Source organism: Orbicella faveolata, unplaced genomic scaffold (assembly GCF_042242905.1).
Source record: "Orbicella faveolata isolate gen_17 unplaced genomic scaffold, um_ofav_v1 contig_3, whole genome shotgun sequence".
Classification (NCBI taxonomy): domain Eukaryota; kingdom Metazoa; phylum Cnidaria; class Anthozoa; order Scleractinia; family Merulinidae; genus Orbicella; species Orbicella faveolata.
This window is the reverse complement of record NW_028301558.1, coordinates 19,461,635-19,485,526: the sequence shown is the minus strand read 5'-3', so window position 1 is coordinate 19,485,526 and position 23,892 is coordinate 19,461,635. Positions and strand designations below refer to the sequence as shown.

General features: G+C 38.4%; 1 protein-coding gene across 5 annotated transcripts in view; it reads left to right on the top strand.

The window, feature by feature from the left end:
* Positions 1 to 23,892, top strand: part of LOC110054990 (uncharacterized) — a 28,712-nt gene that overhangs the window by 2,518 nt on the left and 2,302 nt on the right. For 2 of the 5 annotated variants that reach the window (XM_089298450.1, XM_089298451.1), the window contains 30 exons: positions 1,729 to 1,889; positions 4,760 to 4,810; positions 5,533 to 5,700; positions 7,310 to 7,402; positions 7,849 to 7,923; positions 9,041 to 9,095; positions 9,613 to 9,709; positions 10,173 to 10,233; positions 10,479 to 10,576; positions 11,195 to 11,264; positions 12,080 to 12,149; positions 12,269 to 12,333; positions 12,451 to 12,513; positions 12,979 to 13,049; positions 13,674 to 14,629; positions 15,573 to 15,787; positions 16,287 to 16,395; positions 17,012 to 17,068; positions 17,185 to 17,296; positions 17,795 to 17,885; positions 18,460 to 18,546; positions 18,922 to 19,074; positions 19,793 to 19,922; positions 20,298 to 20,330; positions 20,806 to 20,909; positions 21,399 to 21,482; positions 21,909 to 22,051; positions 22,528 to 22,561; positions 22,766 to 22,864; positions 23,255 to 23,353. In XM_089298450.1, the coding sequence (XP_089154576.1) occupies positions 1,729 to 1,889; positions 4,760 to 4,810; positions 5,533 to 5,700; positions 7,310 to 7,402; positions 7,849 to 7,923; positions 9,041 to 9,095; positions 9,613 to 9,709; positions 10,173 to 10,233; positions 10,479 to 10,576; positions 11,195 to 11,264; positions 12,080 to 12,149; positions 12,269 to 12,333; positions 12,451 to 12,513; positions 12,979 to 13,049; positions 13,674 to 14,629; positions 15,573 to 15,787; positions 16,287 to 16,395; positions 17,012 to 17,068; positions 17,185 to 17,296; positions 17,795 to 17,885; positions 18,460 to 18,546; positions 18,922 to 19,074; positions 19,793 to 19,922; positions 20,298 to 20,330; positions 20,806 to 20,909; positions 21,399 to 21,482; positions 21,909 to 22,051; positions 22,528 to 22,561; positions 22,766 to 22,864; positions 23,255 to 23,353 (3,704 nt within the window). Of the gene's footprint in view, positions 1 to 1,486; positions 1,890 to 4,759; positions 4,811 to 5,532; positions 5,701 to 7,309; positions 7,403 to 7,848; positions 7,924 to 9,040; positions 9,096 to 9,612; positions 9,710 to 10,172; positions 10,234 to 10,478; positions 10,577 to 11,194; positions 11,265 to 12,079; positions 12,150 to 12,268; positions 12,334 to 12,450; positions 12,514 to 12,978; positions 13,050 to 13,673; positions 14,630 to 15,572; positions 15,788 to 16,286; positions 16,396 to 17,011; positions 17,069 to 17,184; positions 17,297 to 17,794; positions 17,886 to 18,459; positions 18,547 to 18,921; positions 19,075 to 19,792; positions 19,923 to 20,297; positions 20,331 to 20,805; positions 20,910 to 21,398; positions 21,483 to 21,908; positions 22,052 to 22,527; positions 22,562 to 22,765; positions 22,865 to 23,254; positions 23,354 to 23,892 lie in introns of those variants that run through there. The other 3 variants (XM_089298453.1, XM_089298452.1, XM_089298449.1) reach the window with 3 other exon arrangements.

Below are 23,892 nucleotides of genomic sequence, written 5' to 3'. Positions count from 1 at the left end.
TAATCGTAAAAAAAGGTAGTCATCGAAAAATTGTCTGGTATATCCACATTAAAATAAGCAAAGAACAATCCACTTTTATAATTCGATCCCGAAGTAGCATAAGAATGGAAGCCAATTCTGCCCGATACAGTTCTTAGGATCAGGGGTTGGGGACTGATTATGATTGGAGAGGAAGTCATTTCCTTGTCTTGGCTATCGTTCACTCCATGACAGTAGATCAAGAAAGAACACGGGAAGAGTTTTCAAATCGCCACGCTAAGGCGATTTGTGTTATTCGCTTTTCAATGTTCCCTTTCAAATCGACCAATGATAAAACTAGCTTGCTAGTTAGCCTCCCACGCAGACGTTCTTAATGCTCGTCACGCGTTACTTCCCCACGAACGCGTGACGAGCCCTAAGAGCGTCTGCCTGGGAGTCTAACGCGAGCGGCGTGACGTAACCGCTAGCCCCAACTCGCGCTCTGTTTACTTGAGCGCCAAATACGCAGGCTACGATATATCCAACAACAACAACAACAACAACAACAACAACAACAACAACAACAATTTATTCAGGTATTTCCATATTTTTCGATATCTCTTAAAATGAATCTAAATAGGAAAATAGGAATAATCGGACTACAAAAAATATCAAAGCCTCCGCGATACAAATTATAACACCTGCAGCACTCCATGCACAAAGCAAAACTTTTTTTTTCCTCAGAGGGTGGGTACGGCAACACGAAGGCTGCATTTCAGTTCATACAGGTGAATAGAAACGCTGCGCAAAGCAAAGAAAGAATTAATAAAGCAAATGCAAGCAGGAATAACAACTTATGTCCAGTGGGGTCTGTTACATTCCAGTCTCTTCGCGGCTCTGAGCATAGTTAGTGGTCCCCTCCACTAACTATGCTCTGAGAGAGTCAGACTATGATCTGTAGATTGACGGCTGCTGTTTTAGTTGTCACGCTGTGTTTCGTGGATACTTTTTTTTTCCGGGTCTTATTATGTTATAGCCGGTCATGAGATAGGGTGAGATCCCACCCCAATTTCCGGGCAAACCCGGAGTCACAGTAATTCCATATACGTATGTAGATGCCAAGGGTTGGATATTTGCAGAAATTTACCACCATGAAATACGGTTGCGTAATTCTCTTCTTAATCAATATAGGGGTACACGGGCGGTTCTTCTAGTATTTTTGTAAGGCGATTTGATTGCTTAATATCTCTCTTCTGGCCGAACCTGTTAGATAACCCTTCAGAACATACCTATTTCCTTATCTGAAAATTGCAAAATACTGTAAGGAGATGACGTCACAAACAAAACGTCCCCGTCAAAAACTGAATTTCAGAGGTTTCCTGAATTAATGCTATCAGTAAAGCGTTATAAACTGCCCAGATGTATCCAGATACAACCATACCAGGAAATTTTATTGTTTTCGTTACTTCATACTTGTAGCGCGGTTTTCATGGCGTGATTGACATGGAACGAGGTTGGTGAACGAGCTTGGTAACCGCGTGTTCTAAGAGAAACTATAAGTATCTTTAGGAAGATCAACAGATCAGAGGTTGCAATATTGAGTATGTTTTGCCTCGGTTTCATTTAAATTTAACAACAGTTTCATTGGTAATTTGTGGTCGAAAAAACACTTGAACATGTCTCATAAATGGCAAGATGAAACGACGCGACATAACGCGCAGGAAAGTTCTGATTATACGGAAATCAAGAATGTGCAGCCATCTTTCTCAGGTTTGAGTGTGAGCGGAGCTGTTCCACAACATGCCATAGCCAGTCCTCGTACATCCAAGAAGCGAAATTTTCTGGCTTCTCTGAGCAAGGGAACACAGAGAAAAGGAACGATAATAACCCGGCCGATGAACCAGGAATCCATGCCGGAGGAACCTTTCGAAGTAAGTTCAATTAACATAGCTAAATTTAAACTTGGGGGTGGAAGCTCAAAATGCAATAAAAAATTGCCTGGCTGTTTATTCAATAAATAAGAAAACTGGGAATCTAAACTGACCCTCTGTAAATTTTCTTGGTGAATATTGATCTTACATCTGTAGCGTAAGCTCTAGTCTTTCACACGAACGTGAGTGCAGTAAGACGAAACGCGAAACCTGGTGTAGGTTACGTGCGTGTGATGAGGTAAGCCAAGGCTATCTCACCTAAATACCATTTGAAGCCAAATTCATGACTTGCTGGTAAAACAAAATGGCTTTATATATAGTAGTTCAGTTTGATTTGGTAAAAATTCCCAGTATTGCAATCTTCCTCAAACTTCTTCGTAACATAGGTTAATTGCTACTATTAAATTTAACTTGAACAGTGCTAAAAAAGTGAACCGGATACAGTGCCATTCTATTTTATATCCAACCCCTCTCTTTTTGACGAGGTTTTCTGAAAGGGCTATGAAAACCATTTCTGAGATTGTTGATCCATCAGCATGGTTTGATCTTTTAAATTTTTCTGAGGGAGCTTGGGTTTTTCTTGAAGGTAAAGAAAAAAATCAGCTGGTTATTTCCGAAGGGAACAACTTGCCGGCAGTACTGTCTCACTGATCAGTTCTTAGGGGGTAACTTTTGACCTCTCTTTGTCAATAGCTATGGGTAAGGGTGGATGTAAAATGGAATTGCTCACAATATTTTTTTTAACACCACTGTCTTATTCTAGGTTGACAAAATCTGCTTGTAGAACCCTTTCTCCAAATATTTACATGATTTCAAATTTGTTTTGGTTTATGATTTACAAATAATAAATCAGATTATATGGCAATCTCAAATTTTTCCTGTTAACATGTAACTCAAAATCTGCGACCCAGATGTCTTCTTACATTTTGGCCATGAAATGATTTAAAACTTTTCTCCTGTGATGTGTGAAATCTGGGATGAAAAATAAATTCTATAATGATTATTTATGGCTATGTGCCATTTTTGTCTCTTTCTGTTACTGCATGATAGGGCACATGTAGTTAGGACAGTTCTAGAACTGCTTTGTGACTAGTTTTGGTTAGTGGTTATGCTGGAAAGATACTCACAGTGAGTCTTGAAAGTATGTAGGAAAACTTCCAAGTGATGAATATGCAGGGCTGTCATTAAGTTTTGAAGCAGCCGTTGCATGTAAGTTATAAGCCGTAGCAGTGAAATACGTGCCCGACGGCCACGTTCCGAAGGCCCGAAAGGGCCTGAGCATCTAGGGAGGTCTGGGGGCATGCCCCCCAGAAATTTTTTGAACATGAAACCCCTGGAAATGCATTTTTCTGCTTTTTAGGGCATGAAAGTGGCAACTTTCCTAATCGAAAATGCTGATGAAACAGAGTGATAATATGTTATAGTACATCATCAGCAAATAGTGAAATAATATCTTTGTTGCACCAGCCTATGCAAGTGGTCCTTATTTTAGTACTGTTTGTTTTTCACAGTGCATAATTTCAAATTCATGCACCTTAATTTACAGAGATCAAATGAATAAAGTTACTAAATATCTCCAACAGACTTGAGTGTTCCTTGTTTAATAAAAAAATAAATGACAGTCCATAATCAGCAATATGGTTTGATGTCTGCTAACAGTTATAATAATTTGTTATTATGGTCAAATGCAAAAAACGGGAGTGAAACCGGAAATAAAAATTATAATAACATCTCTACATTACCAAGCTATCTTACCGTTAGAGGAGCTCAAATAAGCTGGATAAGACATTGAACATCTCTTTCCGTTACAGTGGCAATAGGAATGAAATGCTTTACCATTTCTAGACTCGGGAAATTTTTCTTCCACTCTTTGTAGCATAATACTCGGTTCTACAGGTTGCCCCCGTGCGGCTGAAGTACTTGCAGTACTTGAAGCTGTGATCGCTGGTATTTGTCGACCGCCTCGACCGGCTGTTTTGTGAGCTTCCTTATTTCCATTGGTCCGTTGGGATTTAGAAAAAAAATCTGTCGATCCCAGGCTGTTTTGACGTGGGTTCTTTTCTCTTATTCATATTAAAACATAACTTTCTCTACACACGCGCGGGACCAAACACGATCGATCAGCCTGGACAACACTCTACATCGGTCGGCGGAATTTCTCAAAGGGTAGGAGCAGTGCATTGCGTAATAAGTTTTGCTGCTTAAAATGGTGTCTAAATGTAATTCACGGCCATTAAGCAAACTGAAAGTTCATCTCCAGAGTAAAATATAAATAGTAGAACCAAGGAGGCAAGACACCAAGAAACAGTTATGTTTATTTCAACAGGTAAATGTTTAAAAATAAATTAGGTAAGTGTAGCATGTTCGTACCATCAATTGACATCTTCACCCGTAACATCGAGTGAACTCAGCCGTAACAGGTGTTACGGGTTACGGCCCTTAATGACAGCCCTGATATGCATTTTAGTAGTGAATGAAGAGGTGCTTTAAGGGATGGGAATAAATTGAAAGTGGCCCCTTTTTTTGTTCCAATAAGGAAGGTTTAGTATTTCGATCACTGCATATTTCATTCTTGCTTAATTCTTATACAGACTTGGCTTCTTTCAGTTTCCCGGGACTGGGTTAGAAAGGAGCGTGCAGTCCAAAGGAATATTTCAGCCAATGAATTACATCATAACCGTGTTATCCTAATTTTTCAACAGGAAAAATTGAAATTGGTTGAAAAAATCAGATGGTAGGAAAAATTGAGGGTAAGCTTCTCCTTGGCTAGCTTTTTCGTCCAAGGGAGCAAAACATTGCTTTCCAAAAAAAGAAAAATCAGGATTATACTGTATTATTAGATATTAATTAAATGATAATTATTTATGTAGGAGGTCAAGGAAGGTGATGCAGAAAGAATAAGGATCATGAAAATGGTGAAGGTATGTTATTGGTGTCACCCACAGTAAAATTATTGTTATTTTGTACATACATGTACAACCAAGCACAATGATGGCACACTGGGATAAAATTGGCTCTAGGTCTTAACGGTATGGATCAAGTGCAGTTTCGTCCATACAGGAAAGATTGAGTTTTGATCACCCATTACAGTGATTCCTGACCAGGCTTGATTAATAAAAGATTTCTTACTTTATGATTGTAGAAAGAACTTTTAGTAATACTTATAAAATCTTAAAATTTCGATTAGACATTGAATCATTTTGATTAGCTAAAGTCAGTCAGTGTCTCTCTCAGCTGTCTTACTCTGATGAATATTTATTGACAATACAGCAATAAATTAGATTACAAGCTTGAGATTTCTAAGACACATTATACGTAGAAAATTATTTTCTTCCAGTCTTTTTCATTTACATGTAATTGTCAGTGTCAATCGATTAGTTGTTCAAAAGTTTATCTTACTAGTAAATCCTCTTTACAGACACGCTGAAAAATACAGAGAGGTGGGCCCATTTTGTTAACAACTGTGCAGTAGCTACTAGGCCTAAGTCTCTATCTCCTTAACAATATTATTAGACTAGGAGTCCGAGTTTTCTATAAGTGAATAGCCAACAAAGTTTAGCTGAGTTGACTATTGCTCATCTCATATTGAAACTAAATTTATATGTATTTCATTATTTCATCAAATGACTACTCTTATCAATAGGAAGGAAAATTATCTGTTGAAGAAGCTATGGAGCAAGCAAAAAATCTAGGAATAATGACTGCTGCTGGTGAACCAGCCAATGATGAAAATGGTGAAGAAAAAATCTTCAACTTTGGAGTTTACAAGTATGGCAGAGATAGAACAAGTCTTTCTAGAAGAATTTTACAGGTTTGTCAAGTTTGTGATGTCTTCTCTGACCAGTGGAATCCTGCCTCCTCAAAATCTTAAAATCAAAATCTAGCTAGGTTCCACCAACCTTGCAAAAGGTCAGTTTTTTTAAACTCTACATGTACATCATCAACGTACTTCATATGTTGTTTTTTTTAATTTTTGGTGGAGGGGTGAGAGCATACCTTTTGTGAAAAAATGTTGTGAAAAATAACTTACCCCCTCTGAAAATGAATTGAAAATCTGCTGAATGATGTACAGTACTGATGGTTGACTCTTAAAAGGATCCCTCAATTAATATATTCTTTATGTAATCGCACCTTTTTAGTATGCTTTGGCAGCATATCAGGTAGTTTTGGTCCAGCCATGGTTCTTATTTTGACGAGATGTACACACAGTCAAACCAAAATACCCATGTTATAATAAAATAACAATAATAATAACAATAATAACAATAATAATAACAATAATAATAATAATAATAATGATAATAATGTTAAAAGCCGACGTTTCGGCGTCATCGTGAAACCATTCTCAAGGCAAAGTGAACAAATAATGTGATATCAATGATTTGATTTCTATAGTCTCTACAAATTAACATAATAACAAAGGATCACAAATTCTTCAAGTAAATACCTTTGCGCGAATCGAATCTGTTTGCACGTTTAGGGATGGTTCCAGCAATCAAATTTGTTAGTACATTTGGCAAGCACATGAAATTGTTCTGAAAGACAAGGTGGTACGTTCGAATTATGTTCGCTAAAGTAATGTTTACAAATTGACGACGATTTTTGTTTGTGTCCATCAACGCATTCGTGGAGGTGACCGCGAGTGTAACCAACATATCCTGCATCACACAGGTTACATTGAAATTTATAAACTACACATTGTTGGTTAACAGTGGCTGGCTTGACTTCTCAAATGTTCGTGGAGGTGACCGCGAGTGTAACCAACATATCCTGCATCACACAGGTTACATTGAAATTTATAAACTACACATTGTTGGTTAACAGTGGCTGGCTTGACTTCTCAAACTTTAAGGTCGTCAATTTGTAAACATTACTTTAGCGAACATAATTCGAACGTACCACCTTGTCTTTCAGAACAATTTCACGTGCTTGCCAAATGTACTAACAAATTTGATTGCCTAATTAAGGAGATGCTTTTTATAAGAAAACTTAAACCACCCCTAAACGTGCAAACAGATTCGATTCGCGCAAAGGTATTTACTTGAAGAATTTGTGATCCTTTGTTATTATGTTAATTTGTAGAGACTATAGAAATCAAATCATTGATATCTCATTATCTGTTCACTTTGCCTTGAGAATGGTGTCACGATGACGCTGAAACGTCAGCTTTTAATGTTAATATTCACTTGTTTATGCTTTAAGAAATCGTTATTAATAATGATAATGATAATGATAATGATAATAATAATAGTAATAGCAAATTTTGGGTATAATAATAATAATAATAATAATAATAATAATAATAATAAGTGTTGTTAGAAATGATAACCCTTAGCTATTAATTACTCTTGCAGTGTAATAATTCATGCATTTAGGATATATTGTCAGTCTTGAAGTATGTTTCTCCTTGTCTCTTTTAGTTTGACTTTCAAGAAAAAGTACTGTGTATTATCCAGAAGGGAAAGAGAAACAAGAAGTTTGCATTCACTGACGTCAGAGGTTTTGATAGTGAGGTATGTCCTGAGTCTTTTCTCCTGACAATGAATCCTTTTCATTCAATATATTTAAATATGATCTCCTAAGGGCTCGGGAGAAATGAGTGGTAATCAACTTTAACAAGTATTTTGAAAGTCTTCCTGTTTTCTGTCTTGCTATGCACCCATTTGGAGATGGAAAGTCAGATGATGTCAGCTGTAAGAACAACAAAGTACTAAAACCTAGATTGTAAATGTGAATTAACCTAGATTAAGTGGTCACAGATGGTGTGGCTTATTTTAAATGAAGTTTGTTCTGGTTACTACCCATTTACATGTTTGGTCTTCTTCAGGAGCCCATTAATTATTGTTCATACGGTTTGTCCTTCCTTTTGGTTGTTTTCATTTGGCCAAAAAAAAGCCAATTTGTTCTATTTCTGAGCTCTTACATTCTTAAAAGACTTATCAGTGAATTTGTATTTCAGGATGGTGTGAGGTTTTACATCTATTTTGATAGTGATTATGAGCTGGATGCTGACAGTGTTGAAGAGAAGAATAAGGTGGGAATTAATTTGGTATTCGATTGGAAAGCTCTAACCTTGCAGCCCTGCAGTAATATTGTAACTACCAGATCTGGTACACTGGATGGCCTACATGTAATATCAATTTGTGAACTAACTATTAACAGGTTTAAGTGCATGGACTGAGGTGTGATAGGTCAGGTTGGGAGATTGAATTGGTGGTGTGAAAGGATGATCAATTGCTTTGCTGAGTTCCTGTATAAATAGTTAGATTAAGCTGAAAATCAATTTTAGCTAGGGGTAGATCTTGTAGGGGAGGGGGTGGATTGGGTGGCTAGTCACCCCCTCCTTTTTGGAGAAGTAACAAATTGTAACTGAAAAAATTTTCTGGTCAATTCTTGCAGTGAGAGCCTCAGAAAGTCAGTAAGCACCATTTTTGGTGTAGTGATAGTATTTTTTTGGAAATGACATTAATAAACAATGAAAGTGAAGAATGATCATTGCAGTAAATTTTCCAATTTAAGCAATTGGAAAGAAGAAGCCTGAAAAAAATCAGGGCTTCAACGGAGTTCGAACCTGTGACCTATGCAAATACTGGTGCGATGCTCTACCAACTGAGCTATGAAGCGACACATTGGGAGGGAGGTCAATTAATTGAGTTCATATCTTCCCCTGAGGAGTGAAATGATGTGAAGTATATATGAAATAATTCATATATACTCTGAATCCCATTGAAGCCCTGATTTTTTTCAGGCTTCTTCTTTCCAATTGCTTAAATTGGACAAATTACTGCGATGATCATTCTTCACTTTCATCTACAACCACAGTTCAAATAGGAATTATTTCATATATACTTCACATCATTTCACTCCTCAGGGGAAGATATGAACTCAGTTAATTGACCTCGCTCCCAATGTGTGGCTTCATAGCTCAGTTGGTAGAGCATCGCACCGGTATTCGTAGAGGTCACAGGTTCAAATCCTGTTGAAGCCCTGATTTTTTTTCAGGCTTCTTCTTTCCAATTGCTTGCATGTAAATTGGAAAATTTACTGTGATGATCATTCTTCACTTTCATCTACAACTGCAGTTCAAATATTAATTATTTCATATATACTTCACATCATTAATAAACAATGTTGTTTGGTTTTTTAAACAGATTTGCCATTTGCTGGATTCCATTGTGCAGCAGAACAGGGGTGATCAACCTGATGGTAAACATTTTATTTATTTTGAAAGCACTGCCAGGGATGAGCATGAGATTGGGTGCTGCTTAGAGAGCTGGGGATATCTGACAGGTGCTCAGAGATGATCATGGCAATCCAGTCAGAGCCCTACCCCAACCACACACCCATTCCACTGAGAGGCTTAGTGGAAAACTTATCATAATTACATTCACTCATAATAATCCCAGAGGCTGGGCGTGTTGGGTGCAAACTCAGCAAAAAAGGCAAGAAGAAAATGTTGCAAAAGGCAAGCAGCAAACTAGCAATGGCAGGAAAAGCCGCACTCCCTCACTCTGGGATATCTAGCAGATGTCACCACACTACTGAACTATAACATTGTTGGACATATTTTTATGCCACTTAGTGGGAGAATATTTCTTGAAACAGTTTTAATGTATATTTTCTTATTTAATTTGAAGTGCAGTTTTCTCAGTTGCACATGTATAAGTCTAAATATGGGCACTTACAATAAAATTGTCCTTTTGCTGTGATTTCACGTGAACAGGGAATTTTGAAACATCATCTCTTGATGGAGCAAAAATTATCAAAGAGGGTCCAATTGAGAAGAAAGGTCACAGTGCCGCCTTCATGATGTGGCCGAGGTAAGAAAAACCTGGTGCATTATGCACGCAGAGCATGTTTGGTCTGGGACATGGTCTAATTAAACTTCCTTTTGATCCACAAAATAAGATTTAATTGATGTCTAACTTAAACTGGTTTAAAATTGTTCATGCAAAGACTATAATACAACATTTTTAAAAATGAGAGCATTGAGACAAATAGCTGATGCAGACTGGAAATCTTTTGTTTCCTGTAAATGACAGATGATTAAGTCTTTCTCAAAGGATTTACATGTAGCAAATGCAAACCAACTACAGAGCAACATGTCTACGTTTCCAGTTATATACTTGACAATGTTGTCTTTGATTACTTATCTTACTAGGCTTAGCCTCCATATGGTTACTGGTGCTTTTCCTTTTTTCCACTCCTAAGGTCACAATTGTGTATGTCCTGTCTATGATCAGATTAGATTGCTGATAAAATTCATATTGTTTCCTTCCTCAGGCGATGGCTGAGAATCCAGCAAGGAGAATTGTCATATTTCAAGATGGGAGAAGAAAACGAGGTTATTAAATTAAATCAGTTTTTGTACTGAGTCTACCAGTACGTTGATTTGTTTCCTTAATGAATTGGAACTAGTTTTTAACCAGCCTGAGTTCACGAGGGCTGGTGTTAAGTCAAAGACAAAAAGAAGTTTAAATTTATTATCTGAGTGGTATTTTTACAGTGTGTTTTTTCTTGTTAACCAAACATCTCATACCTGTGTTTAAAATGAGTGTCATCTCAATTTTTTATCTGTTGTGGCTACAGCCAGCTTTGAACATTGTTAAACTGGGCCCAGGATTAGCTGAAGTGAAGAGTGTGGATCACAATACTTTTATTATCATCACAAGCAAGAAGGAATACAGGTATGGTGAAAAATGAAACTCTTTCGATCCAACAAAAATGTAAAAGGACCTGTAGCTGACTCAACATGGTCAACTGAGAGGCCAGTGAAATAATATCAGGAATCGATGATTTGTCCAATGTTTGTTTTGTTGCTAAAACTATGTGTTAATTGTTTGGCAGTAAACAGAACTAAGGTTGTTAGGTGCACCCTGAAATAAAATAGGGATGACAGCAACACACTCTGCAAAGTGGGTGCAGTAAGTGGGTAGCAGTAATGCATCCTTCAAGTAAAGGATGAGCTAACATGCACTAAGCAGTTTGGTGAAACGTAGTGATTACATGCCACACCTGGCTAGTGACTAATGCTATCTTAATGATGAGGTCAGGGTCCTACTTAGCTTGCTCCATGTACATGCACTGCTATATAGCAGGTGTTTAATGGTCAAGTTTGGGGTTTATTTTCTAGTAAATTCCCATGGATATAAGGTTCTCCTTAGCAACACCTCCATTTATCAATGGTGATCTAAATTTCCTGGCCATCAAAGTAGCTTCAAGTGTCTTCAAAGTACAGTGTGGCTTATTACTGTTGAGTTGTCATGCAGCCTTAATGACACTTCACTTGGTGGATTTCTTTTCAGTTTCCGTGTCATAAATCTGAACAATGCTGGAGATAATGCAGTAGAAAGAGAACGAGATGCATGGATTGAGGTTCCTTTTAATGCAGTTTATTTTGCTTTAAACAGTGTAGCTCAGGGACATATCTATAGATATCCACCTGAAGGAAGGTCATTAACCAGCTGGTAAAACTGGCTAATGCATATTAATGTGGGCATTTGAAATTGTTCCTTTAAATAGGTTTCCTCACTAATAGATAATAATTAAATGCCATTTGTGCTAAGTAATATAGCTCTTAAGTGGGTATGGTTTACCTTAGATAGGCCCAGTAAAAAAGACCCTTAGGTTTGGATAGCTCCCCTGTAGATGATCCCATATTTAGACAACCTCTCTCTGTAGATATTCCTGGAATTGAAAAGTTCTTGGTAAATCTTTCCCTTGTTTCAATATTTCTAAATCAAGTCCCTCAGAAGATCATCCCTTGTAGTCTCCCATAGGCAGTTCCCCTAAACAAAACTCTGTTAGATACCACCTGTAGATTGTCCTCCCCATAGATAAACCCCCACTGATATTACACCCCATAGATTATCCCCCACAATTATGGTGTAATCTATGAGTGTAACAATAGTTGTTACACTCATAGATTATCCCCCATGGTTGTTACGCCACATAAATATTCTTCCATACTTGTTACACCCCATAGATTTTCCCCCATAGATATTCCCTCATAATTGTCACACCCTATAGATATTCCCCCATAATTGTTACTCACCATAGATAGTCCCCCATAATTTATTGTTACACCCATAGATAGCCCCCCAAAATAGGGAATTCTGCAAACTTGGAACGAACGTGTTATGTTAAACATCACACTCTCTTTTGGTTTTAACCCTTAAAACTTTTTCCAGGCTATAGCTGCAGCTTCCCAAGTTAATTTTCGTCATTCAAGAGCATCATCAATTATTCCTGATGAAACAGGTACTACTTATTTTAGACTGAAATTATTCTTTGTGTTATTTAAATTTAAAGTGATGTAATGAAATGACTCTTCAGTTTGAATGGCTATCATGAATAATCTTAATTTGATTATGTTGCAGCCATCAAATCCACAGTGGCAGAGCAAGAAAAATTTCTTAAGGAAGTTGTTAGAACTCTTCAAAGGGTACGTTGTATATATGTAATGAGTATTGATGGATCACAAATTTCTCTGATTTTCCAATACAATAAGAATGTGAGAACACTTAGTAAAAGTGGTTGCATATTTTTGTTTTCTGTTTAGGAGTTGGAGCAACTTGCGTCTGTTCTGTCAGTGGTTAATGCACCTATTCAAGTTACTGTTCAGGTGAATTAGAATTGTATTGATTTTAGAGAGTGGAGTGACTGACAGGTTAATGTCAAGTTTTATCATTTCATCACATGTGAAAGCAAGTCAATGATTCACATCTTAAGATAGCTTTTGGCTATAGTATGAGAAGAAGAAGTTCATCATCAGATACTAAGTTTGTAATAATGTTCATTTTAACTAGAGGTCACCCGGTACATACAGGCTGTAAGAAAACCAGAACGTCCTGGTCCTGGTTTAATGGTGCACATGCATTCAAGTGCCATGATGATTTCTGAACATGTGTGGAGAGAGTAACCACTGTCACAGATGAATACTGGCTTACCTTCCAATTTCTACCAGAGGTCATGATTCCTGGTGCTAACAGAAAGGATTATGGCCTCTGGGAATGAGAATGACATAGTCCTTGTCTACTTAACCTGTACCCTAAAAAACAAATTTGATTTGTTCTTCTGTTCATTTTAGGTCAAAAAGGTTAAGGATGTGGTGCGAAATCTGGATTCACAAGTCAAAACTGGAGTGCTCTCTTGGACAATGTGAGTACCTTTTTGAAACAACAACAACAACAAAAGCAACAACAACATCAACAACTTTATTTGTACTCAACATAGAAATCAGAGGTGGATGAACAAAAATAAGTTTAAGTAAAAAGAGTACATGGCTGGCCGAAATAACCCTAATGGGCTAATAAGGCTGGGCAGCCATCCTTAGTGAAAATTGTTATTGATAGTGTATTTCAAAGGAAATGTGATTGTGCTATTTGTGTATGACTAGGTTCAAACTATATATTAAAGTATTGAAATTTATTGATAGTATTTATTTCTTAATATTTTATTGCCAATCTAAGGGTCTGATAAGTCTTATAACAGAGCGTTAGGATTCATGAGAAGTGATCAGTTTCTATTTTCTCTGTTCTGTGTGATAACAGCTTTAAGGTTACAGGTTATTGGAATCAAAATTGTAATAATTATTGTAGAAAATTTATGAACTTAAGCTAAATTCTCCCAATGATGGTTAAAGAAATTATCTGTAAAACTGTAATGAGACCTTTGATGTTGATCTCTTTAATTAGGGGAAACCACTGAATAAACAAGTTCTTTTATTCCAGATCACCTGACGACAACAAGGTTAATGTATTTATTATTTATTTATTTGATTAGGAGGCAAGTGCTTCAGTCCAGAAAGGACTCTCTAAAAGAAGGGAATACCAGCGTACCTCAATCCAGAAAAGAGTCACTCAAAGACAGCAGTGCACCTTCACCTCCGTCAACCAAAACATCACCACCAAGGAGAAAAGATAGTGATAGGCTTCCCAGTCTGCCTCCTCAAAGGGACGATGGTTATGAGGCAGTGCAAATCCCACAGTGGTCATCTAAGCCTAAACCTGTACAAACAACACCCAATGAACAGTCTTCCCCTGAGTATATGCCACCCCCACGCCCTCATAAACCCTCTGAGTTATCAAGCACAGCAGATAGCACGCCCCAACAAACTGTGCCTCCAGTGAGGCCTACAGGTAGAAGTGGTTCTGCGGTAAATGCTTATGAAACAGTGGAAATAATTCCTCGAAAACCTCAAGCACAGCAGTCTTCTGAAGGATTGGATGGAGCTGTTGGTGAGCCTTGGTCGCCGCACAAGCCACCAAGACCACCAAAACCTGGCAGTTTTATCAGTTCAGAGGCTGATGATAGCTCAAGTATTTATCAAGCGCCACCAGCGCCAGTTAGTATAACAGCCTTTTGCGACGATGTGTATGATAATGTTCACATCAAGAACACGCCTTTGTCATTGACAGACGGTCAAGGCGAATCTGGATCACTCTCAAGTCTTGGTACATTTACTGGGGGTACTAGTGATTCTGGTATCATCAAAAACGACATTAAAACCTCTCAGGAGGTCAAAGTGGAAACATCAAGTACGGCTGATACTGAAGCTACAGATGGTAAGCTTAGCGATGTAAATGAAATTGATTCCGGTGGGATGGGATGCAAAGATATTCAGACGGCAATGGAAGAGAGGCGGCAGATACTGAAGGAGAAACAAACAAAAGAAGGTGTGGTGTTACTTTCTGTTCAGAAGCTGAACGAGAAAAGTTCTGATCTGATAGCGACCCATGGTATGTGTGTCTGCTGTTTAGAGACATGCGCAACTCGTCATCCACATCGTCTGTTCATCTCCATGCGATTGGACCTTTGGAGCTGTCCAGGGACCTTGTCAATCAAAGGCGTTAGTGCTAGCACTTATATGGTTTCCAGAAGTCACATGAGCTGGTTAACAAAGTAATGTAACCTTGTGCTCAAAAATGTAAAGTGCATGCTTACCACTCTTAATTACATTTGTAATATTGTCTACCAATCCTTCTGAAGGTTTAGAAAAAAAAAACCTCCAGGTTTTTTTCATATGAGGCTTTCACTGATTTTGTCCAATTCTTTAAACTTCTGGCAACCATTTACAAGTGTTAGTTGAGCAACTGTACTTTTGATTGACAGTGTCCTGAGTGTCATAATGATCAGTGTCACCTTAAAAGAAATGATCAGGCTCATCATCACCACCACTATAATCAGTCTTTTTCACTCCACCATTTTCCTAAAGCTGCTGTATTCTTCTTTCACTTGGTTAAGTCATTTTACTCATTCCATACTGTCTGCTTTCTTTTGTGATTCTACTAATACCGGGTCTCTGTAATATATTTTAATATCTTATCAGTATCGACTGTCCGTTGTTCATCATCTGTTAACCTTTCCCTTGATTCGTACGTGTAACACTACAGCTTGAGTGTCCAGACAGAGCATCATACTCAAAACAAAACAAAAAGAAAAGATTTTTGTAAAACCGAAATACAGCAAACTATATTGAGAACAACAGCAGCACTGCTGTTAATATTTGTACAATCCAGGATGAACCTAATTATTTTGACAATTGGAAGACTTCAATTTTTGTTTTCAAGAAGTCTATAAGCCTTCAAAGTCCTTCGGTATTTTCCCATCTAATAAGTTAATCAAGATTCTTTTTCAAAAACTTATATTTATAATGTTACTTTGTCTTGCTTGTTTCAAAAGCTGCTGAGGAAGTTGAAGATATCGTGCTTTTAGAAGAGACAAAACCTACATCAGGAAGCAATCCACCGCCTCCCCCACCCCTCCCTTCCAGTGGAGTGCCCCCACCTCCTCCCCTGATGGCACCAAGCGTTGGCAGTGCTCTTGGAAGACCCTGCGCTGTTCAGTCCAAGGTCAAACTGCGGCCTTTCTTTTGGAACAAAGTACCAGCACAATTGGTAATTCAGGGTTTTGAAATGTTTTCTTTAATTCTAGATTTGTAGTTAATTGTAGAGAGAGACGTTTTGATACAGTTGATTATTTTATTACAAGTTTTTCTCAGTTTTTAATAGAACAACCTCGCAAGGAAACATGAATGAATGAACGATGAATGAACGCTGTCATGAGGGCAAGCCATTTTTTGGTGCATTACAAAATTATCTTCAAATATACTTGAAGAAAATATGAAAGATTTCCAAGATAGGTTTTGTAAGATAGGTTAACTCTAAAAAGATAAAAAAAGACAAGGGTGATTAGGATTGGAGGAGACTGAGAAGAATTTCGAAAAATATACGCTTAATTTTAAGCTGGATGCACTATCAACGACATAACTCATCGATGAAGATTAAATCAACAGATCATATCGAAAGCATATTAACTAACTACTACAAAATCTATTTTCTGTGATAAACCAAGATTAAATCTAAATTGACGATTACTTAAAATATTTTCAATCAGGTGTCCAATTCAGTATGGATGAATATTGCTGATCGCACAAAGAGCATAAACTTGGAATTACTGGAGGAGATGTTTCAGATAGAAGAAAAGGAAAAAGTCTTGAATCCAGGTAAATTAAGGTCTCGTCCATACTAGGCTGGAGACGTTTGTAAACGCAGCTTTATTTCTACGGTTAGGCCTACCGACCGCACTAATCCGCCATCACGAAAACGGAGCTTTTCGAAAACGTTCTTCAGACCGGAGGAATTTGGAAATGCGGGCGTTGCGTTCTAGTGTGGACCAGTGTGGACGGAAAACATTTTGAAAACGGAACTTTTTGAAAACGATGACATCACGACGATCACGTGATTTCCCTGCCTGAGGTTTTCTCAAACACCGGTGATTGTTGCGTTTTCAAATTTCTCTGGCGTAGTGTGGACATAAAACATTTGATGTGTTTCAGAGTGGAAACGCCGTTTTCAAATTTCACTGGCGTAGGGTGAACGGGGTCTAAATGTACAAGAAGGTGGATAAGTGAGCAAAAAATTTTTAAAACATTTCTAATGCCGCATTTAATTCTAACTTTGAAATGAAAAGAAAATTCAAATTTCTATTAGTAAACCCGTTATTTCTGTCGCTGGAAATAACGCTGCATCAGTTTTACTCGTAATATCTATATTGATCTTAAAACAAAGCGTCTTGATGCGTAAATCTAATACTAATTATAACTATTTTTGTTCAAACAGCACCAACAAAGCCAGCTGCAAAGACACTCTTGGATCCCAAACGAGCGCAAAATCTGGGTAAGCTCGCATGCTCAAGGCGGACTTAGCCAAACCTTAATCTCGTTTGTGCTCGTTTTGTGTTTGCATATGTAAGGGAGCAGACGAGCTCATTGGGATGTTATTATTACCTACAGGTATTTTCTTGAGCGGATTCAAACTCAGTACAAAAGAAATTGATGAGAAATTAAGTGTCTTTAGAGAAGAAGATGGTGCCCTACCCATGGATCAGGTGATTGCTTTGAAAAGGTCAGTGTGCAAATGAAGGTCAAATGAGCCTGGTCTAGCCTAGTCTAATTTACTTGAGTCTAGGCTAGCCTAGTCTAATTTAGTCTAGGCCAGTCTGATCTAATCTAGTCTAGGCTAATGTAGACAATAGGATAGTCTACTTGAGTCTAGTCTAGTCCACTCTAGTCTGGTAGTTTATTGTTGTGGTCTTGTAGCGTAGTCCATTCTAGTCCAATAACTGGTCTAATTTAGTCTAGGCTAGTCTTGTCTAATCTAGTCTAGCCTAGTTAGGCTAATGCAGACAATAGTCTACTCTAGTCTAGTCTAGTTTAGTCCACTCTAGTCTGGTATTCTAGTGTTGTGTTTGGTTTTGTAGCGTAGTACATTCTAGTCCAATTACTAGTCTAATTTTGTCTCTATTTAAGTGTTGTGTAGTTTAGTTTTGTCTTGTCTTGGCTAGTCTAGCTTTGTTTTTTAAAAGGTCTTGAGACTCAAGAGGCTACTTCTTTTTATAAACAGGTTTCTGCCATCAACTGAAGAAGCTGAGATGTACAAGAACTACAAGGAGGATCCCAGCACTTTAGTACCGGAGGATCAGTTTATGATGAAGGTAATAACACATCAGTAACACGTGAGCTACAGTGTTGCAGAACAGTAGAAGAGTACCAAAAAAATAGTCTCTGACGCTTTACAGCCATTCTATTTGTCTCGATTATTTTAGAGAGTCCGGACTGATTAGACTTTGAAAAACGAGAGTTTGAGTTATCGAGGGTAAATTTATAAAGAAAATATCCTGAAGAGGGAAAAAAAGCCCGTTCGAGTTAGCGCAAATTTCCAGCTATCGAAGTTAAAATTACTGGATACCGTGTAAGGCTATCCAGAGGAAATAAATTTTGGTTCGAGTTAGCGCGAGGCTCGAGTTACTGGGTCAACTGCATTTCTAAGAACAAAGGTGTCTTCGAGCGATATCGATGGAAACTAAGATGGCAAAATTATTTAAGAAATTCTCCATGGTAAATCGTTTGAATGAAATATGATGTCATGAAGTTTCCCTGATCTAACGGTCGCTGATAAACGGTGACCATTGCCGTAACAAGAGGTTATCGAGACTGCAGTTAGTCCTTAGCGATTGCACCTTTGATTTTGTTCTCTGTTTGTTCTTATTTATGTTCTCTTTGAATTAGCTTTGCGAGATTAATGACCTGGAGAAACGCTTGGATTTACTTCTGGTTATTATGGAATTCCCAACACAGTTTGAAGATCTTGCGCCAGTAAGTTAAAACTGCAGTTGATTACTAAACGGCGAGGGGATTGGGACGGGGGCGGGAAATTTCTCAAACCCCTCGCTGCGAGCTTCTCACCGGCTTATAAAACAGGGTAGAATCTTGGCGTTACTTTACAGCTTACAAGCCTTTCATTCAGGTTTTGAACCCACTTTGCTTTTATTTGTGTAGTTAGGTGTCCCCAATTAGTATACACTGTATGCTAGCGACTTTGACACGTTAATAAAGTTCTTATCTTATCTTATCTTATCTTTCATCTAATATACGCTACTGAACTATCTGCGATGTGGCAACTGAAGGGTTGGAGTACGATGTTTCCAATTTAATTCTTCTTTTTTGTTTTTTGTTTTTGTTTGTTTTCAGAATGTGAATAATTTATTGCAAGCCTGCAAAGAACTGTACAACAGCAAGAATTTCTTGCTTGTGCTGGAGTACGTGTTGTCAGTTGGTAACATCCTCAACGCTGGTAGCAACAGAGGCGGCGCCTATGGCTTTAAACTTCAATCGTTACCAAAGGTAACAACTGATGTGCACTGAAACTCCACGGAAATCAGAAAATGGCTTACACTCCGCGAAGTTGCTATAACACCACCCCCCCCCCCCCGGCAGAATTTAAGCCTCCTGAAAATGAGACCCAAGATCTCGGACCAAAAATGCTTCCGATTGTACTCCCCTCCCCCCAATATTAGCATGGTTAAAATTTGGGCTTATGTTGGGCCAGATTGAGCTCTTATTAGAAGGATAGAACGTATTGACTTGCGATTATAAGCTTTCTACTTGGAGAGCTTGTTCATACCAGGTCTGTCGCGCGTTGGAGAATGCAGGGATGTTCGTTTACGAGAATTTCAAACGTTAACTATTCACGTTTGTTAAAAGCAAAATTTCTCCAGGTATAATCGTGCCATAATCGCCTTTGGAACAAATAGAAGCCTAGGGAATTATTATCGTGGAAATTTTTCGGTGTGATCGACGTCTTGCACACTTAAGGTGTGTTCCTTTGGGGTGATCTGGATCAGGATCAGTGATCCAAGATCTGTCTGGATCATAGTGCATCCAAGGAACCGATGAATCCACTCTGGTCACGGATTCATCGGTTCCTTTGATGCACTGTGATCCCAGTGACCTCGGATCACCGATCCTGATCCAGATCACCCTTAAACGTACAAATCAACTCTCTCTTCACCCCGGCCTTTCCAATTAATTATTCTTATATTTTGTTATTATATATTTCCAGTTGGCAGATATCCGTGGGAACAACAAGAAATACACACTTCTGAAGTTCCTTATACTTCAACTGCAGCAGTCAAACCCTGAAACACTGAATTTTACTGACGAACTCAAAAGCGTACCCAAAGCTGCAGCATGTAAGTAGTAAACAGACTGACCTCAAATTTCTCCTTGCAATATCCTTACATTGCCTAGTAGACTGGTGATGAGAACTTAATTATTCATCAGATATCAAAAAATACCATCTCATGTCAATCACATTTTAAGATTTGAAACCCTCACATTTTGACCGCTGAAAGACATCGCCAAAAGGAAATTTGAATTCAATGCAATATGCTTGAAAAAACTCAACGCAGATTTGTCGCCTCGTGCAGCATTTTTTTTTTTTTCAGAACAGCACCACCAGCATTGTTTAGTGCGTAGGATGCGGGTGGATCTTCTTTTAGGTTTTCACATGTGATGAATTTTAGAGTACGATCTTTCAAATTTGTGTTTATTTTATCCCTCTACAGGTTCATCCAAGGCTCTATTCGCTGAAGTAGAAGGTTTGTAAAATCACTTTGTTTTGTGTGGCGTTGTCTTGTGTTCTAGAGCGCTTTTGAACACCTTTGAACTTTAAAGTTGTGTCTGCTTTGGTTTGTATTTAAATTCTTGACTTTCTAATTTAGACTTCAGAACATTAATCGCAAGAGAATTCTTTGCCCTCAAAACCAAACCAGTCGTGATTTGAATTACGTGACTTTTCCCGCGCTTGCAAGCGTTTACATTCATTTTTCCACTTTTTGCCACAAGATGGATCGATGCAGTTTAGCGCCAGTGCATATGTGCAGAAATCTTGACTTTTTATTCATTTTGGAGTGCCGGGTTTACGTTTGAGGCGTGTGTTCGCCCTGATCACAAATCTCAAAATTTAAATTAAACAGAATTAAAACTAATCTCTCGCTATGTTGAACGCTGTTATGTGACTATCGAGTGGTATGCCATGTTCTTTATACGGAATGCATCCTCATTTTCTCGCAGTGATGAAGAAGGACCTCCTGAAAATAAAGAAACATTCCAGTGATTTATTCTTGAAGAGGAACCAGACAAATCCCAAGGATGTGAAACTGCACAACGATGTGGAAGTATCCTTGTCATATAATATGTATTTGATAGCGCCATCCACCAAGGAAGATGTGTTTTAATGGGTTTGATTATAATACTGTCTGGGTAATTTGGTTTTAGGGGAGCAATGTGGGCTGAGTTTGTTGTTGGTTCTCGCGTTGCTCCAAGGGTTTTTCTCCGGGTTCTGCGGTTTTCCACCCTCCACGAAAACCAACACTTCTAGATTCGAATTCGATCTGAAACAGTGGACGAAGAGCCTCTCCGAGGGATGTGCCACTGCAAATTCTTATTTATTTATTTTTTGGTGTCCAACATTACGGTTATGTATAAGAAGAAAATGTCTTTCCAGAGGAAACAACGTAAAGATACCAGCTAGGCTTGGACTAGACTTCTCAATCCTTTATGCTATCGTTTCCGTCTAGTGCTCTCGTATTTATTCTCCCATCCCTTTGAATTTGTTTGTCAATTTTTTTGCTATGTTGTCCTTCAACAATTTGCCAACAATGCAGGCGTTTGTCAGTGAATACGAAGAGAAACTAAATGAGCTGTGTGATAAGTGTAAACAGATTAAGCAGATCTACAACAAGGTCTTGGTAAGTAAACTGGTAAAAGTAACGTGAGCGATACGCACGCCTGCGCGTACAGTGCGAGAGTGCGAGAGTGCGAGGGAACAGGTCGTGTGAGTTAAAAAAAAGAAAGGGGTGAATGAGACATTATCAAATAGGCCTAGGGAATAAAATTTGATCAGATGCCGCTCATAAACTCTGGCTTTTACGGTATGAAGCAACTAAAGTAATTTTTTTCCAGGTGGGAGGCTAATCTGTTACAGATTATCTTCCAGCATTTTGAAGACGTCGCAATTTTTGGAGAGACCTTTCTTTCTAAATAAGTGCCTGAGCTATCCCACTGTACCACAAGAATCGACTACTCTGTTTTAAACTTCCTTTATTGTGGTGACTCTATGAAACAGAGTTGTTACTCTAACCGAATTTAATGAATTTTGCTCCTGTGCTCAACAGGCTTCTTTCGGTGAATCACAGAGCAGTGATTCAGAGGAACTCTTCGGTGCAATAAGCACTTTCATGGCTCAGTTCAAAAAGGCCTTGAAAGAACATCAGCACGGACGTAGACACAATAAGGGCGTCAAGCTAGAGGGGTTCAGGTGAGCATTAAACTATAGGGGCTCAGATGAGCATTTAACTATAGGGGCTCAGGTGAGCTATAAAGTAATGTTCACACAGAGCTAAAACTGAAAAAATGTTTAAGTTTAAGTGTTAGTTGTCGAAATATGGACCTAAATACACTTGTAGGTACCTGAAAGTGCAGTCGTTTCGAAGTTGCTGCCTTCCCCTCAGTGGCAAAATGCAACGAAATAACGAACGCTCGTTATAGATTTCAGAACAAAACATGTGAAGTTATGCGCGCGATGACTGAGGGTTTTAATGAATGAAGTATGAGTGCTGGAGTCCTTTCAGAGAGACTCAATACTTCATTTAGTGGGCAAAAGTCATTAAGTCGCCCTTATAAGTCAGCATCATTTCTGCAACCTGGCAATTTTTAGTTCTTATGATTAAGCCGGTCAAATGACTAGCTGTGAATAGGAACAGTTTTTAATATTTTATTGTTATTGTTTTTCAGAGAGGCCATCGCGCAGAGGCAAAAGTCCACAGATGTAAGTCCTGCGTATTTAACTTTCAGTTTCATGGAGAAAATTTGACCACAATGTTATTCAGTGAACTCTTTTTTCCTTGTATTGTTTAGCTGTGTATAAACAACTGGAGGCGTCAGGCCTGTGAGACCTTACAAGTGCTGCCACCCAAATTGTATCAAACTCAACAAGGACGCTGTTTCCTTCTAATGCTGTTTTCTGTTTCAGGACACGATCTCAGTAGCTTCCATGAGTTCTTTATCTTCCACATCCACTACCTTTGATCAAGACAATGTTGATGCAGGCAAAACCAATCGGAATGAGCAGGTAAGAACCAGACGCCAAGATTTTATTCATATACAGAACTTCTCACGAAGTCGTAATCTTTGAAACGTTCCGACGGATTCTGGGTTGGCGCTGCCCTTTGTATCGCGCCAGTACCCACAGTGGCCTGGGCTCATTCCCTTGAAGATCGGACATTTTTTGGGGTCATAAACGTGGATGTTCTCGTGCAAAAACTGAAGCCAACACATTCATTGCAAATTGAAGTTCAAATCCCGCTCTCTTTCCGAATGTTTCTTGAGTTCGACACTGCCGAGCACGCTTCGTGGTAAAGTTACCATCATGACTGCTAACAGATTGTGAATACTCCTATAGTCTCTAACTTGGTCATGCTTTGTTCTGTTATGCATGAGGGTTGCCTGTGTTATTTTGCAGCCGTCAGTCGCGAATAAAGATGTTATCCTGGAAAGAAAGCCGTCGAATAAAGATCAAAACAGCCTGTCTAGTGGACCGCCCCCTGTTATTCACAAGCAGGTAGGTTTTCAAGTGAATATCAGGGATGATATATTTGAACTGCGGAGAAAAATTTTAAGGTCAGTAGACACAAGGGGATATGTTGCGGGTACGTGAAGCCCGGAAAGCGGCATGTTACACGAGGAAAACTGTCGCTGCAACATATCCTCGGTCATCGCAGTTATGCCCACAAGCCTAGAAAAAGAATGAAATAAATCAAGCTCGAGAACGGGATTCGAACCCATGACCTCTACGATACCGGTGCGGTTCTCTATTAACTGAGCTGGTCACGTTGTGAATTCCTAATATACCCGTACAATCTCTCGAGAATTCACTTGCACTCTTCCAAACTGTGATTTAAAGTTAGTTATGTTTTGTTATTCAATATTAATGTGTTAGACAAGGAGCTGTGTCCATTCATAGGCTTAGTAGGTCTAAACTTCTCACAAAAACGTAGAGGATCTCAAACAATTGTCTAAAGAAATGCTACTATGAAAAAACACGAAAACATTAATTGTGCCAAAATTGTAGAAAACGTTCATGCAAAATGCGCACACAGG